Below are 17241 nucleotides of genomic sequence, written 5' to 3' on the forward strand. Positions count from 1 at the left end.
TGCTCAAATATTTGTGGATACAAAATATTTTATGAAAATTATTACGTACATCGATGTAGGTAGATTTTTGATGTATCGGCCTATGGGGCTTATAAATAGTATAAATATTTAAATCTACACTTTCAAATAGATGTCTGTTATATTTTGAACCAATCGCTTAATAGCGTATCTACTTGATTACATTTTGTGTTTTGAAATTTGCCGCTAAACGCTGTCAGATGTCGCTTGACGTCATTTTACTCAACGTAGGTTATTGAAGTACTCGTGTACTTGTGTTAATTATTATCAAAAATGAGCTTTAAATTTTATAAGCGCTGAGTTGTAAAATATTCATACCGTGCACCTAATAAACGATTTCTGAACTCTTGAACTAATTGCGAACATTTTCTGAAAATCTATGTAGTCAATAACAAGGAAAAATTTACAATTATTAATAACTATATTTTTATGAAAATGTTATTTATCTATTAAATATTGACACCCGCACCCTGTTTTATTTATCTCTTCTAGATCTAGATAGATAGGTTGGCGGACGGGTAAATGGGCCACAATGATATTAAGTGGACATCACCGCCTATATCCAAACGGGCTTGTACACTGCAGCCCTACTAATACTAAAAATGTATATTGCTTATACCCCATTTACACATATATTTACTTAGACATGCGCCTTGTCATTCACGCGAATGTCTAAATGCCGTATAAATTATGCAATTCTAATAACTTTATTCGAAAAACATAAGTAGTTTTTTCTATAAACGGCAGTTTTGCTCATTGAACACGGCAATTGAAAATTTAGCCCTGGCAACACTAGCTTATGCCTTTATGGTTGTATGATTGGTAATCTGTTTACTCAATACCGTTTGGTCCGTTTGTCTTATTTTGTGGTTATTATTTTATTCGCCGTCTAAATATATTTTACTATTTATTAAGAACTAGGACAATTAATAATTTTGTTATTCGTAATCGATTAATTCGTTATCTATTTATTATTTTAATATCTAAAGGAGGATTATATCGGGTTGCCATGGGTAAAGACGATGTATCGACTAAGAAGCGGCGTAAATTAAACACAACATCTAGTGATAATACTAAACAATCACCAACAGATATATATAAGGTTAAAATTTTATGTTATTCTAAATTTTCAGCGGGCTTTTAGACAATAAATTATGTAAATTATAAATTACTTAAAAAAACCTTTGAAGCATGTATAAAATGTAAATAATTCTAAGTCAGGCAGCGAATATTACATTGTTACAGAGAGTAATTGAATTCGAAGAAACTGAAGCACAATTACGTTCTGCAGAAAAAGATTCTGCTTTATTTAAAAAGATATGCCAAGATGTTAGACAGCTGTTTGCAGATATTGCAGAGTTGAAAGCCAAAGGAACAGATGAGGTAAAATTACTAAGGATTCTTATTATGTTAGTATTATTAGGTTTACATATTATTACCTTTTTTTCATAATTTTCATTGAATGTTTTCACTATTTATATATTTATAGGCAAAAGAAAAAATAGCTGCAAAAAGAATTGAAGCTTCCTTACACTTGGTAGCCTTAAAGAAGCTCAATCGCTTAGAAAAAGTCCGTACAAGAGCTGGCCGTGATGCATTGCACAAAGAAAAACAAAGAGTGGATTCAACACATTTACTTTTACAAAATTTGTTGTATGAGGCTGATCATTTAAATAAAGAAGTCACTAAATGTTTACAATTCAAATCTAAAGATGAAGAAATAGAATTGATATCAATGGAAGATTTTTATAAACATGCACCTATTGAAATTTCAAGACCAGTATGTTTTATGAATGATATACTTATGTATATGATTTAAATTAAAACTTTTGTTTACTAAACTAAAAAATGTTGTTTCAGGAAATTACAAAAACTGATGAACATCAACTGCAACTAGCAAGGCTTGAGTGGGAACTGCGTCAACGTAGAGAACTGGCTGGAGCATGCAGTGAGTTAGTTGCTTCCAAAGAACGTGTAGCTGCAGCCATAGCAGCTGCTCGCTCAAGATTAGATGCTTTGGCTCCACATCTCAAGGATGTATTAAAGGCCACAAAGCCTCTTCAAGAATGTTTAGCATTAAGACTAGATGAAAAAAGAGATGAAACTAGAGCTGCAACACTTCTTCCATCACCTTTGTTTTTGCTCTATGCCAATGCCAATGCATATTCAGATGCTCTTGGTGCTAAAAATGTTTCTGTTGGTTAGTAGCTTAACTATTATTCTATTTTGTTATTATTTTTTTATAATTATTCATTGTTTGGAACACGAAATAAAAAAGACATTTTTTAGGTATATCTGGAGATGAAGATGAAGCAAGAAGGCTTGAACAACTTTCAAATGTTGAAAATGAATTAGTTGTTTCAAATGATTCAGATTCAGATCAAGAAAATAATGATGAAGATCAAAGAGATTCAAAGAAGAAGCGGCATCACAGGTCATCTAAAGTGTCAAGAGAGGAGAAAGCAGAAGCAAAGAAAAAAGAAGTTCTCAAAAAGCACCCATTAAATGTTCAAGTGACCATTACTAATAATGATGACACTGCATTAAATCTTATTTTTTCATACATGATACATCTTAAAATTGTTGTGGTGAGATTTACTTTGAATTTTCCAAAACCCATTACTGGAGTGTCTGCTGCTGATGTTTTAAACGGAGATTGTATCTTGAATGAATTATATGTTGGTGACACCGGTAATGACTCACCACATCCAGCAACTGCTTACTTATTGAATGCTGCTGGTATATCAGAAAATTTTCAACATTTTATTTCAGAAGTTGGTAAACCATACATATGGGCTCAGAGAATGTGTGGGTTAGATTTCATGGCAGTATCTGTTGACACTCAAAAACCTAACAAGAATTTTATTCCTTGTCAAAGTCTTAGCGTAGCAAGTGTTGAAAATTTTATTTTTACTTTGAAGAAAAGACTCAAAGCTAGGATTTATTTAATGAAAGAATTGCAAGATTTAGAATGTGGTAAAGTTCTACCTGCTAAGGGGTTACCATGTCCTGTAAGATTATCTGGTTCTTTGACCCAATGGCAGACTGTAAGTTGGCATGAATATAGTCAAGCTCTTTCAACATCTTTTGTTATATCTGAAGGATTGGTGACTCCTGATAATATGCTATACCGTGCAATTATTACAAGACAGTCTGCGAAACTTGTGGCAATGGTATCTGTAAATAGCGATTACCCAAAACAAACACCTATCTTTTCGTTAACTTTACACTGGAATGGAACACACCATGCTGGCTCATGTGATGACATTAGAGATATTGAACGAGTAATTAATACTGATTGGCAAAATATGGACAAAAGGCAGTGCATTCTTTCCACACAAATGATGAAACTGTTAACATGTTTGGATGTTCTTTTGGAGACTATGGGGTCCTCAGAATTCCCTCCTGATAAAGTAATGTTACAGTCTATCCGAGGACGTAATAGAATGAAGCCATACAAGTACTTAAAACAAGGTACTGGAATTTTTGTACAGTATTAGAAAAACTTGCGTATTTTAAGGCCATAGATAATGTGAATAAAATTGTTTATTCTATCATTTATTTCTTATTGCTAAGACTTAAAACATCCCCAATATTTTACTGTTAAAAATAATAATTTATTAATAAAAACAAAACATTCATATATATTTTGACAGTCTTTATTCTTATTTTTGTAAAATATTGAACATTATTATTGAAGAAAACAAAAAGAACAATCATTATAATTTGGCAATATAATGCAGTTTTAGGGCATAAATACAAACATGAAAATTATACTGTTTATTTTAAAAAAAATACTTAAAAATATAATCAGTAACTTAACCTAAAAATGCCATATTGTTATTGGTCGATAATAATGAGATCTCTATATCATGTCTGTAATAAGATAATATGTCATAATATTCACTTTACATAACACACTACAAATTAGTAATAATAAGTGTTGATATAACCATGAAATATTTTTGCAAATCCATACTACTTCTAACCTATTTTTTTACATTTTCAATTGATGATTGGATTTTGATGACTAAAGATTATTTTTTGAAAATTATTAAACGTGCATTTTATTTCGGCAGAAATTAGTTTTAATATATATTTTTTGTGTATGAAAGAAAGAAATTCATTTATGTAAAATTACTACCATTTATTGCGAAAGTAGGAAGAAATGACAAGATAAGAAATGACAATTGTCTACTTACAATTTATCTTAAAGCAGTACTATAATTTTTACATTCAAATTTTCTAAGGTTTCTACATGGTATTATTGTTTGCAAGAAATCTTCACTATATATAAAAAAATATAACTCGCTATTGGAATCTCATCTTTGCTAAACATCAGGTATGTATATGGTGATTATTTTCAAATGATATCTTTCACTTATTCTTTTTATACACTTTTTAATAGTTTATCACTGTAAGTCATTTTAAAAACAAAATAAAATCACTTCTCATCTTGCGTTTTACATTTACTTATTTCTAGGTAAGATACTCTATTACATTATGAGATCCCAGCCTCTAACTTCACGTCCATGATTTTTCGGGGCCCCTTGAGGCAATTGAGCCGCCTTTGTACTGCGTCCCTGTCTGTAAATTAATATTTTAAAGTCAAGCTATGTTTGTAGAATTAAATTAAATGGCCAATAATGTTTCAGTAAATACTATTAAAAGTTTATATATTATACACAGACATTTTAATATTATGAAAAAATATTTATCTTTTTTATTGTCTTTTATGTATGTATATGTTACAATTTTACCACTGCCTCGTTGATCTAGTGGCTTGATGTAAGGCCGCAGACCCGGAGGTCCTGGGTTCAATTCCCAGGTCGGGCCAATAAAAAGTTATTGGGTTTTTCTGTCAGAAAATTTTCAGTAGCAGCCGGAAGTTGGAAGTGTATACACTCCCGTGCCTCGGAAAGCACGTTAAAGCCGTTGGTCCTGCGCCTAAACTCTTTCCGTTTGTGTGGGATTGCCGTCCCATCGGATTATGAGAGTTAGGGAATATAGAGTGCATCTGTGTTTGCGCACACACTTGTGCACTATAATATCTCCTGCGTAGTTGGCTAATCTCTCTTGAGATTGGCCGCCGTGGCCGAAATCGGTCTGGAGTACATTATTATTATTACAATTTTTCCCTTAGTATTTTATCATTTTCGTCAAATTATATTATCTATGGATGGGCTACGTTGCGTGTATGTAAAGTAGCTCACATTTGGAGAGCGTGGTGCGGTGGTGCGGATGCAGTGGATGTCGCTGCACAAGTGAATGTAGAAGCACCTGCGCGGACATGTAACGTCGCTCGCACTCCTTTACGTCACCGAACAACTCCTCGATTGCCGCCATCTGACACTGGGAAAAAAAAATTGAAAGATGAAAAATTATACAATTCATTAAATAATAACAAAATGTTTCCATTCTAATAAATAAGAGTCCGTAGGACAACGAAACAAACACACAAACAAATAGGATATAATTTCTTATAATGTTAAATGTTGTCGGACGAATACTCTCAGAATGTCTTATCGTGTTTGGAATTTTACGTACTATGTTCTGCACAACAAAAACTTAACTGAAGTACTACCGGTAAATCCATTCATTATTTCGTTAGACATCAATAATTTAGATACTAAGTCCAGTACTACGATTATTTTAATATATTATGTAAATGAATATAAGTTACCAATTCGATAGCGTGTTCGTAGAGTATTTTATCACAGACTGCAGGCGTAATACCCGCTTCGTGTAGTCGTTTTGATTCGTTGACAATCCATTTGTACTTCCCATTCATGAGCGATACAACTGTAAAATATATTGAACTTAAAATTATATATTATTTGTGGCATTTTGTTTTTGAATTATGTAGTATTGATTTAATCATCAATTGAGTTTAAAAAGCGACGACATAATCCTATCATATTTATATTATACAATATATAAATCATTATTTAATTATCGTTGGTCCTCTTAATCGTATTATATACGTGTGTCTGTGAGGTAGACGTGGAGTCATACCGTTCCGCACTTGCAGCGTGGGCTGCAGCGTGCGCGAGCGGTAGTGCGCGGCGGCGAGGCGCAGGCCGGCCGCCAGCGCCTGCATCGCCTGCACCAGCAGGCCCAGGCGCACGCTCTCGTTGCAGCGCTCTGAGGGAACATCAGCAAAACGTATAGTAAAAACATTCGCTCGGGTCGTTAATGTACTAATGGGAACATTGATTACAATGACGACATAAACGTACAGTTTCAAACAATGTCTGGGTTCATTATAACTAAGAAGCAATTGCATCGATTACGATGAAACTGACCATGGTTTCCAGCACTCTGGGGGCATGTAGGATATTTTATAATACCGATAAATTAAAAATTTATGAAATCTTTTTCCACGCCGCATGCGTAATGGTAACGTTTGATCAATTTCATTTGACACGTGTATTCCGAAACAAATGCTCGCATTTTAGGGAATAACTGAAAAAGTAAAAGTATTTGATTCAGTTATTAATAGTCGGGCAGTATCGTCGTACCGTCCGACGTGTCCATGAGCGCGGCGAGGGGCGCGCCGCACGACACGGCGAGGTCCGACAGCAACTCGGCGAGCATCAGCACGAAGTTCAGCTGCGAGAAAACTTTGCTGTGCTCTTCCTGCGGGCGAGTACATACATTTAGTTTGAGAGGTTCCACGTTAAGAAGTTTCGTTGACTGGCGACGAGGAATTCTTTGCAGTTGAGCCATGGCTCTTAGTAGAGTAGCTGGCCTAGACGCGAGCCTTTATACTACTTACTTAATAGAGTGAAAGGGATCCCATCCGTTTTATGTAAATCCCCAAAAACCTCTATTGAGAAATTGAGTGGATTCTTAATATTAATTTCTTCAATACGAAAACGTCTGGGAAGTTTATTACTCAATTGGATTAGTGTTCCGGCAGTAACTCGGTAGACGGCTCTACTCGAATATATGACACAACATTAGTGGACCCGACAACCGTGCAACATAATATAAGAGTGAGTAATAAAGTGTAAAGACCCAAACTAAATCTTTTAACTGTAGACAAAAACCACAGACTAAAAACGTAGTGTGTCCCAAAAATCACGATGTTTAGGAAATAGTAACGCTTCTCACCGCCAGGATGGTCTCCTCCTGCAGGTTGGGGATGTAGACGGGCGGCTCGTGGTGCAGCTTGAGGCCGCGCAGCAGCGCGTCGGGCAGCGCGCCGCGCTTGGGCGACGACTCGCCGCTCGCCTTGAGCGCCAGCGACACCGGCGGCGACGAGCCTGCGCACGCACCGGACTTTCAACATATTTTCTTCTCGAGACGACATGCGCTCGAACTATGCTTTTTAAATGCTCACCCGATCTTCTCAGCGGACTGTTATTGGTGGGTGAGACCTGCCATAGTGACGGCGGTGGGGAACTTCCAGATGCACTTCGTCGTCGAGTCGAAGGAGGAGTCCTCATTGTAAACGGTACCTGAAAACGATGATTATATTAAACTTAAATATAAACATTAAACAAAAGTATTATAAAAATGTTTAAGCAACTTATAAAAAAGAAAAAAATTCAACTTTGAAAATCATATTTATAAAATAAAGCAAAACTTGTTAATAAATTAGGAATAATGCAAAAGATTTCACTCTTTATGTGGTGTGGTGTAATGGTTGAAGCAACGTTACTACAAGATTCAATCCTAGAGCCCTACTATAACATATTTTGAAATGTTTTAAAAATGATTATTATTTTTATGCGTTAAAATATGAAATTAGTACAAGGACGGTTCCTTTAGTTTTTATGTTTATCTAACTAAATAATAAACACTTTTATTTTACAATCAAGTTAAATTAACAAATATGAAAAATGAATGTTACTCACAGTCGGCGGCGATAGTGAGCCGATGTCGGTCGTATTTCGATTGTGATTGGATCGGAGCACGTCGATGGGTTGCGAGCGCGGCACGTTGGACGCCACGCTCAGTGGGTTCTGTTCACACAACCGCTGAGTTATATGATGAGGTTTTAGCGATATTGGGTCGCCGGTTAGCAGAGAACTTTTAAAATGAAATCAACATAAAGCTCACTCGGTTAAAATTTCATCAATGGTTGTATGTAAGATTTTATCTACCAAGCGGTGCTAGGCAGTTATTTGATGTCTACTGTATCGGTGGAAGTGGCGTGGACTCACCCGAGGCTGCGGGTGCGCGGCGTGCGCGGGGAGCGCGTGCGCGGGCGGCGCGTCGGGCGCGGGCGCCACGAGCGCCAGCGAGCGCGGGCGCGGCGCCGCCTCGGACGCGGACGAGCCGTGCGACGTGTGCGAGCCGTCCGCCGAGCCGCTGTCCGCCTCCACCACCACGAAGTCCTCCGCGCCCGCCCACAGCGTGTCCGCCGACTCGGCTGTCGACCGACACACCTCCTCATATATCGTGTAGGTAGTTTTCGGATCTACGAGATTGCGTGCCATAGGTAACATTACAGTGCGAGAGTGTGCAGGTGAGCGTCGCCCGAACCGAATTGTTATGTTTGTTGCTAAATTAATACAAGTTCAGTATACGACTTCTGCGATACCAACTTATTGCTAATAATACTCATTTACAATACACTTTCTAAGTAATATTTAATCCGTAGTTCACTGTGCGATGTACAAAAGCACAACACATACCTTACATATGGTGTAAGGTATGGTGTTTGCACAATTGTAAAAAATTATCGTCCGATATGCGACAATCACCTTAAATTACTAGTACTCTTTTCTATATTACTTTGAAACAATATTAATAGTTATTTTATTACGAAAGTCTATTTTTTTTGTCAAAATCAAACCGAAATACAGAAGGTTATAATATATTTATATTGTAGAAATTACAATCGTTTACAGTATTAGAATAATAAATTATGTCACCGATCTTTTTACGCAGTCTAGCCATTGTTTTCTTGAACACCGCGTACATAATATTGTGAATTTAAAAGACAATAAGAAAAACGGTATTAGAAACTGTATGTGAGGCAAACAGCTGAGCGACATTGTTCCCGCGCCAACTTTGCGCACTCTCTACCATAGTACGTTTAAAAATAGATTTTATCTTTCTATGACATAAAATATTTATATTTAGCATTAAAAAATTGTATTAATGAACTTATGTAATTGCTTTCCGTACGTCATCAGTGAGCAGATGTTATATTTTTTTACATTCCGTAACACTAAATGTAAATGTTTCAAATTCATTGTGTTTGTTAAAATAATGTAAATAAAAATTAAAATATAATAACTGAGTTATATGTATTTCATATTGAAAATTAATCAGATTTGATTGAATAATTGCAGCAATAATATCGAGAGCTGAGAGTCGCCAACATCAGCGAAGGTTATCGGAACACTCGAAATAGAATATAACACTAAATTTTAAACGCAGTTCACATGCCCTTCCATTATCATTGTTGGCAAAGTTAAAATAAAAAATATACCAAGGATTTTCAAGTGTAGTTGAGTAGAATATCTCGTTGCAGTATATAGACATTGTTTTTTTTTTCTATCAATATATTTCTAGTGCGTTTAACATGTCAGCCAATAAAACAATGACTAATAAATTAACATCACATATTAACTTTTTATTTTTAAAACTTTTGATGACTAACAGTGCGCATTTCTTAATGACATTACATTACAACAGAGGTAAATGTTCGTAATAAAGGTGACTCTAAATAAAGTACTGAATAACGCAATGTATTTTTAGTTTGAATGACATATTTAAATATTATTTTATTAACGATATTAAAACCTTGTAATTTTGATTTTGAGTATTGAAAAGCTATTTTTGTTTTATTTAAAAAAAGGTTAAAAGATAAAGTGTGACTACGTTTATCTGTGTTGTAGATGAGTATCACCGATATTTGTGACCCCTAATAGTAAAATGTTTATCGTTACCCGAAGACGTGGGCTGCGGCTTCTTGGCCGGCTGCGCGACCGGCTGCGGCTGCGGCTGCGGCGCGGACACGGGGGCGCGCGGACTGGACGTCGTGGGAATAGCGCTGTTAGAATTTGTCTCTGTGAAAATAAAATTACCTGTTTATGCTTCTGAACTCTGACCACACACGTATATAAAAATGGAGTGATTCGCAAACATGCTTTAAAAGAGTTGCAAGTTTAAGACGAGTTTTAAACGAGAGATTTTTTTATTTATAAATACGGAATCAATAAACTTATAATATTCATTGTGAAATGAGTATGAGTACAAGCTGCATAACAAGAGTTTCGTTACATACGATGTATAGATTTGGCTCAGTTCAGTTAGAGCATTTCAATATTTTTTTCCTTTTTTTGGAAAATTTAACAAGAAAGAGTAGGAAATTTCAATGTTTAATTTTTTATCCCGATGTACAACATACATATGTGTTTTGTAGTGTAAGTGCAACTTTAACCCAATAGATACTATATAATAATAATCAATGAATTTGTGGGAAAGCGCTTTTCCTCGTATTATTTGTTTCTTTGTACTTATGTACATACATATGCTATCTCATTATGTATTAATCAATACAAGGTGATAATGTCAGATTGTTGTGTACTTTTAAACGAAAATATATTTATGACTTTTAAATTTAAATTTAATTTGTAAACACAATATTTGAATATAAATTGGAAATAGTGTAATAAATAAATATTCATTAAGTATAAAACAAGGAAGCAACCTAAAATACTTATATTTTATTAACAACGTATAAATTATTGATATTGATATTAATATCGTCGCCTGAATGACGTCACTGTTATAAATAATTTATAAATACGTAAGTATATGTAAAGATTAAATAAACAAAGAGATGAGATACACCAGAAGATAAAACATGATGATCTTAATCGGGTGTAGGAGATATACATTAAGCATTAATGAGTTTCCAGGTTTATTTGTTTTTATAATATTCATCTCGTGTTCGAACGTGATTGTGAAGGAAATTTTAGAGAAGAAACCAGTATTTCAAAAAAAAAAAAAAAAACTGCCACTTGCGTATGTATCAACCCTCATTGAAGCAGCAGGTGTAATCTTTTCCCAGCAAAGGATTTACGGGTTGTCGCTTTATTTGTCATGTATACTATGTAAACATGTAATGTGTGTTTTAATGAATGAAAGCGCTTGCCCACTAACCCGCTGAAGCGATCGATTGATAAAACTCCTAGGTCTTGACGCAACGCGACTGTTTTATCGCAATAATAAATTATATCAGATATTATCGGCAAACGAGTCGCGATGCGTATCAAGATTTGGGGATGCGACAACAAGAAAAAGCAGCATATACTCCGTGAAGCTAGTCCCTTAAATTTTTGAACCGAGTGGTGTACAGTGTTAACATCTTAGCCCTATTACATTGAGCTTAACAAAAGCCATGCGATTCAAGCGATTTGTTAATAATGTTTATAAATGGGAGATATCAAAACTGTCGAGAGGTCGTATAGAAAATTAAAAAATTAACCCACCCCATGCACCTCGTACATATCAAGCGTAATTAGAAACATGTAAATACCCTGACTGTCCCACGACTCCTCTAGGATACAGTTAGTTTCGACACAGCCTTCGATATCGCACTCCAATACGTCAGGCAGTTCCGAGTCCAAACCTGAACAATATTCATATACCGTAACCGCGTTACTCGTTAGATACAATACCCTATCGTTACGTGTGTTCAAAAATTCATGGACTTGGAAGCGTGATGCTCAATGTTGGATTACGTGCTTGTATGAAATATGTGTTTTGTTAATGATATGGATGGGGTTTTATTACTTTCATAAATAATATTGTTAATTATATTCTTAAGAGTTTATTTGAATTGTATAATTAGAATTCATAGCAACTAAGTTATGAGCTGGTCAATTGGACTTAAATATTTTACAAAGTATATTCATAAGATGTTAAAAAAAAAAGAAAAAAAAAATTTAATTATTATGAATACATCAGCAAGTTTCAACCTTGTAGAAGTTACTACTTTACAAAACAATTTAAATGTACATACATAAACGCCGTACCTGCTGTACAAAAACGGTATGAAAACTAGTTTTATTTTTAAAAATTGGTCAACACCAATATTTTATTTATGACTAAATATGATATATAATATGATAACATAAGAGAATGCCTATTAAGAAATCTGAGTTCATGAAGGTTACTAATTAATTTCAGAGCAATTTTAAGCACAGATGATAAGGTCAATGTACTTTAAACACATTGAATTATACCAGTTATATTTTGTAGATCAACAGCATCAATCTGTCATGTTTATCAGGAAGTTTTTTTTATGACTATATTTTTGATGTTGCTTTTAAATTAACTAAAGTAAATTGATAATTTATAAGCAATGTAGAAAATAAGAGCAGGCTTATGTCAAATAAAAGTGTATTATTGGAAATTGAAATCAAATACAGTTACGAAAGAATAAACAATAGAATAGACTACAATGAGTCATCCGACCAGATAAGTGTCTTAATTTATTACAAGAAAGGTATTCACTTAACCTCTATGTACTTTAAAGCATTACACCTTAATATGTTACATTATTTAAATTAAAATTAAACGAATATTAATGGCGTCGTTTCGAATATTGAACAAAAATATTCATTAATAGTTTAATAAATTTAATTTTTATTTGCTATAATTCGGTAAACATGACCAGTTGTCGGACGTGTGAGTAAATAAGGGTGAATATATTTACATATGTAATAGGGTGTAATAATATTTGAATAGAACATCACATTAATCATAGTCTGCAAGTATTATTTATTATTTTGATTATTTGCGGATGTTTCATTAATTACACGTTTATATATCTTAATAAGAAGCAATTAAAACAGATATGTGGGTCAAATAACATCTACTTTCACATGTAAAACTCGTGTAATAAATAATAAGCTACCAGGAAAGCATGTTGAAAAAATGGTATAACAATATTTATCTAGTACTTACTGGTGATGGATGTCGTTCTCGGTCGTTGTAGGAAGGGATGGTTGAAGAATACCTCGAAGGGCATACGCTCGCGCGCGTTTCTCCTGAGTAGACCGATCAGTAAGTTGCATAGTTCCGGACTTGTGCCAGATGGCATTCTGCAATTTGAGAGATTTATTTAGCTACTTATTTTCAAAATGTCACTTTGAGAATCCAAAAATAGATGATCGCGTGAGCCATAGATAAGTCCAGTAATTCGTTTAAATTAGGCCGAATGAGACCGGAGTAATCAATTTAAAATGTTGACATAAATGAAGTACATACAAACGGCTAGAACAATATTAATACTGGACTGTTGGTTGTTGACAACATTAAAGCACAATACGGTACAGGAATAACTTATTCTGTAATACCTATTACCGCATCGAAACGCCATCGAGACCCAAGCCGAAACACAGCAATGCTTTGCTGATTGGTGAAAGAATTAACGGTGTTCGTAGATTTTAATAATATACTTAACAGAAATCAATATCAATTATAATATATTAAGCTAAATTAAATAATGCAAACGTAAATAGGTCACATTATTTTGATACTATAGATGCGTATTATAACTAAGTTCTTAATATTCGACTCGATATAGTAACCCAGATGTTTTGAATGTGTTTAGTAAAGGATATCTGGTACTGTTGACATTAAACCGTATATTTGTATTATTTATGTAATGAGCGCGTTGTCAACTTGTCATTTGTTTATTGCGTTGAGACAATTCGATACTATCTCGGAGCATACAGTTTTAAGTTTACATGAATAAAATCTGAAACTTTGCAATTTTGCATACGGTGTGTATTTTATCGTTACGTAAAATTCAGAATATTTTTTTAAATCGTAATACTTATGTTTGCATTCTTTACGATAAAATTAAATAGACTTTAATGTATATTTGCGTTGTGACTGTTTTTCTATTATTATGGATCAATATTTATGATATTATGAATTGAGTTAAGAAATATTGAAGACAATAATTAAAAAAGGCTATAGATCAGAAAGCAAGAGAGAATGTATGGTTGGCCCTTTTAATGAAATATGGATAATAATAAGATAAGATTGATTATGTCTATTCAATGATTACTACACGTCAAAATTATTTTATTAGACATGTTATACACACAAAAGGTTGATTAGATACCGTAACAGCCTGTGAATGTCCCACTGCTGGGCTAAAGGCCTCCGCACCTCTTTTTGAGGAGGTTTGGAGCTTATTCCACCACGCTGCTCCAATGCGGGTTGGTGGAATACACATGTGGCAGAATTTCAGTGAAATTAGACACATGCAGATTTCCTCACGATGTTTCCCTTCACCGTCAAGCACGAGATGAATTATAATCACAAATTGATTGATTAGATAGATAATAATTTATTTTACATCGAAGTATGAACTTATTATATTAAAATTCTATAGTTTTTTTTTAAATCCAAAACAAAGTCTTGATACATACGATCCATTATAATCAGAGTAAAAAACATACTGTTTAATCTATTTATTTTATATAATAAATGGGTATTTTGGTTTCCATATCCTTCATAAAGGAAATATTTATAGACGTTTCGAATAGGTTGCGATAACCATAAGCGTTAAGACGTAACGCAGATGCTGGCGCACGAATCGCTTTGATTCAACAAATAAACAAATATCATATTCATTTGATTTAGACCGAAATACATAACATAAGCTCTCTACTTAAACGAGCGTGAGTGTGAGTAATACATTTTGTTCGTGGCATCATTTATAAAGCAAGCGCTGAACAAGGAAGCAACGCTTATATCGGCCACTTTAAAACAGACCTTGAATATGGCCGCTGACTGCGTAGATTATTTAGTTAATAGTAGCAAAAAAATACTCGCCTGTAAACCAAAAATCCATACCTACTTCATGTAATCCATAACTCTAACATGCGAGTATATAAAAAAATAATCACAATATTAGCATTTGAACGATACCGAGTTGTCCATTATCGTTGTCAATGTTTACGACTAATAAAAAATAATACCTTTTGTTGTATATCTGACCTAGCCTCGATTGTGTCAATACAAAAACTGTTACAAAATGGATTCAAGCAGCGTATATACAAGTTCTTAGTCTAGTTAATTTGATAAAATCTAAAATTCAAATGTTCAAACGATTAAATTGTAAATTTATTTAGTTCAGTTTCTATTTTGTTTGGTACGGGTCTTACTTGGGCTGTAGGTCGACGCTGTTTTCATAGAACGCTTTGAGCTCATGCGGTGTGGTGGCCTGGAAGGGCGCCTTGCCGGTGAGGCACTGGTACACAATCGTACCTAGACTCCAGAGATCTGCTTTTGCGTCATACTTTAATGACATTATTACTTCGGGAGCCTAAACAGAAATATAATAAAAATAAATTATAGATGCAAATAATTTATAACAGTATATATATATTTATGAAAAGTACAAATTACCATGTACATTGGTGATCCGCAAAGTGTGACGGCCATGTTTCCTTCCTCTAGGAATCTTGCGAAACCAAAGTCCGCTAATAATATTAAAAAATATTAGTAAAAGTGTTAATTATATACATAACTATTCTATCTACGTTAAATTGTATAATTTTTAAGAATAAGATAATTAACAAAAGCAATAATTTGTACGATGTTTATTTACCAGTTTCCTAAAGTAAAATTATTCGAGGAATATTAGTCACAGCAGTATTCTGCGCGACACTTGACGCATAGTGATAACTTTCTTATGATTAATCATTAAGGATAAAGTATAGGAAGGGTTAATTAAAACTTCGTCAACCTCAATGAAAGGCTCATTTAAAACCATAATTAACCATAATTTTTTTAACGCATACTCTTTGTTGACTTAATTATTCATACTACCTTTATAAACTTACCGATTTTTAGGGTAATCTCTGTAGGATGTGGTGTCCGTGGAGGCATTACATTATGTGTGAGGAGAATGTTCTGCGGTTTGAGATCACGGTGGACGATGCCCTTAGCATGTATCGCGCGCATCGCTTCTGCAAGCTGACGGAGAAAGGTCCGGATTGTGCCCTCGCTGAGCAGTCTGTTCGCTTGTAGGTAGTCTGCCAGGTCACCGCCGTTACAGTACTGTACGACAAAAGTAATAGTTGATCGTTTATTACATATAATCTACAACAATTGCAATATGGTTAATATATATAATAAAAGGCTGTATTAAAAACACTAATTAATTACTACAGTTACTCGACTGCATAGAGTCAGTAACTCTTTTGTGGGGCAATGTATTCGGTTCTACAACAGGATCCCAGAAAGCGTTCAAAATGCCTCGGTTGGCAAATTTAAAAAAATTGTAAAGGAACGCTTGTGTGCTAAAGGTTATTATACAATTAATGAATTTATGGATGTTAGCACACCTTGGGAATGAGACGATCGCCGCATGGTTATTTCTCTCTCCTTTTTTTGTAAAGGAAACATGACACATGTAAAAAAAAACCGATGAGTTTCTTTCGCTATTAAAATCAATACATCTTTTTGAATTATTTATGTTGTTTATTTTAAACCTTACCTAACCTGAATTTGCTTAAGAAAACTTACACAAAATAAACATTCGATTTCGTGAGTGCATTAAATCTTTTCTAACTGATAAATTTAACTTGATAAATCAATGTGTTTGCAAATGAACCATCCTTGCAATTGAAAACTCATATAATATCTGATCTATTGAATTTAAGCCTTTCATTTTGATAAATCGGTCTGGTTGACCGAACAAAGCAAGTTATATGCCCACAAATTTGATAAAGGTTCGATGAGTTTATTGTTTTATAACAAGAACTGTTATTACAATGAATAGTAATAATTAACATTTCTATCTGAAGTTTCAATCGACCATTGGTCGACTTTAAATAACTATTATTTAAAATCTACTTTAATATTATAGTTTTCTGTAATGGAGGTATTGTGTTTAATGTGTCGCAATACTTGTAAATATAACTTTAGTAACAGTTATTCGACCCATTGATTAATTTGATAATAGTTTTATTTTACACTGATAAACATTACAACTTAGTAACATAATTCATTAAATTTACATAAACGTATAATTCAAAAACCACAAACCGGTTTGACGGAAAGTAAATCACGTCGTTAACGACCATTTTGAGTAATGAAAACAGACAGATACAACGAACAATAGGAACCGAGTTAGTTCAATGACTATGACGGTCACATTTCGTCGTAAGATGTCAGATCAGTAAATTCATTTGATTACGTCCAAAAAAAAATGACTGGACTGAAATTTGA

General features: G+C 34.0%; 2 protein-coding genes across 6 annotated transcripts in view; one reads left to right on the forward strand and one right to left on the reverse strand.

Moving 5' to 3' along the window:
• The first annotated feature begins 868 nt into the window (after nt 1-868).
• LOC126773892 (THO complex subunit 5 homolog) lies at nt 869-4058 on the forward strand. Its single transcript, XM_050495129.1, has 5 exons — nt 869-1120; nt 1264-1401; nt 1508-1798; nt 1879-2218; nt 2308-4058. Exons 1-5 carry the CDS (start codon nt 1028-1030, stop codon nt 3516-3518), a joined length of 2073 nt encoding a protein of 690 aa, XP_050351086.1. The 5' UTR covers nt 869-1027; the 3' UTR covers nt 3519-4058.
• LOC126773890 (serine/threonine-protein kinase unc-51) overlaps nt 3784-17241 on the reverse strand; it is a 31192-nt gene continuing 17734 nt past the window's right edge. Inside the window, exons 3-17 of one of the 5 annotated variants that reach the window (XM_050495125.1) lie at nt 15852-16068; nt 15415-15488; nt 15171-15331; nt 12955-13091; nt 11522-11614; nt 9927-10046; nt 8190-8398; nt 7881-7988; nt 7364-7481; nt 7135-7286; nt 6540-6657; nt 6034-6162; nt 5702-5820; nt 5232-5370; nt 3784-4605 (exon numbers count right to left, since the gene is read on the reverse strand). In XM_050495125.1, the coding sequence (XP_050351082.1) occupies nt 4520-4605; nt 5232-5370; nt 5702-5820; nt 6034-6162; nt 6540-6657; nt 7135-7286; nt 7364-7481; nt 7881-7988; nt 8190-8398; nt 9927-10046; nt 11522-11614; nt 12955-13091; nt 15171-15331; nt 15415-15488; nt 15852-16068 (1980 nt within the window). In that variant the 3' untranslated portion in view covers nt 3784-4519. Of the gene's footprint in view, nt 4606-5231; nt 5371-5701; nt 5821-6033; nt 6163-6539; nt 6658-7134; nt 7287-7363; nt 7482-7880; nt 7989-8189; nt 8447-9926; nt 10047-11521; nt 11615-12954; nt 13092-15170; nt 15332-15414; nt 15489-15851; nt 16069-17241 lie in introns of all 5 variants that reach the window. The other 4 variants (XM_050495124.1, XM_050495128.1, XM_050495126.1 and 1 more) reach the window with 4 other exon arrangements.

Source organism: Nymphalis io, chromosome 15 (genome assembly GCF_905147045.1).
Source record: "Nymphalis io chromosome 15, ilAglIoxx1.1, whole genome shotgun sequence".
Classification (NCBI taxonomy): domain Eukaryota; kingdom Metazoa; phylum Arthropoda; class Insecta; order Lepidoptera; family Nymphalidae; genus Nymphalis; species Nymphalis io.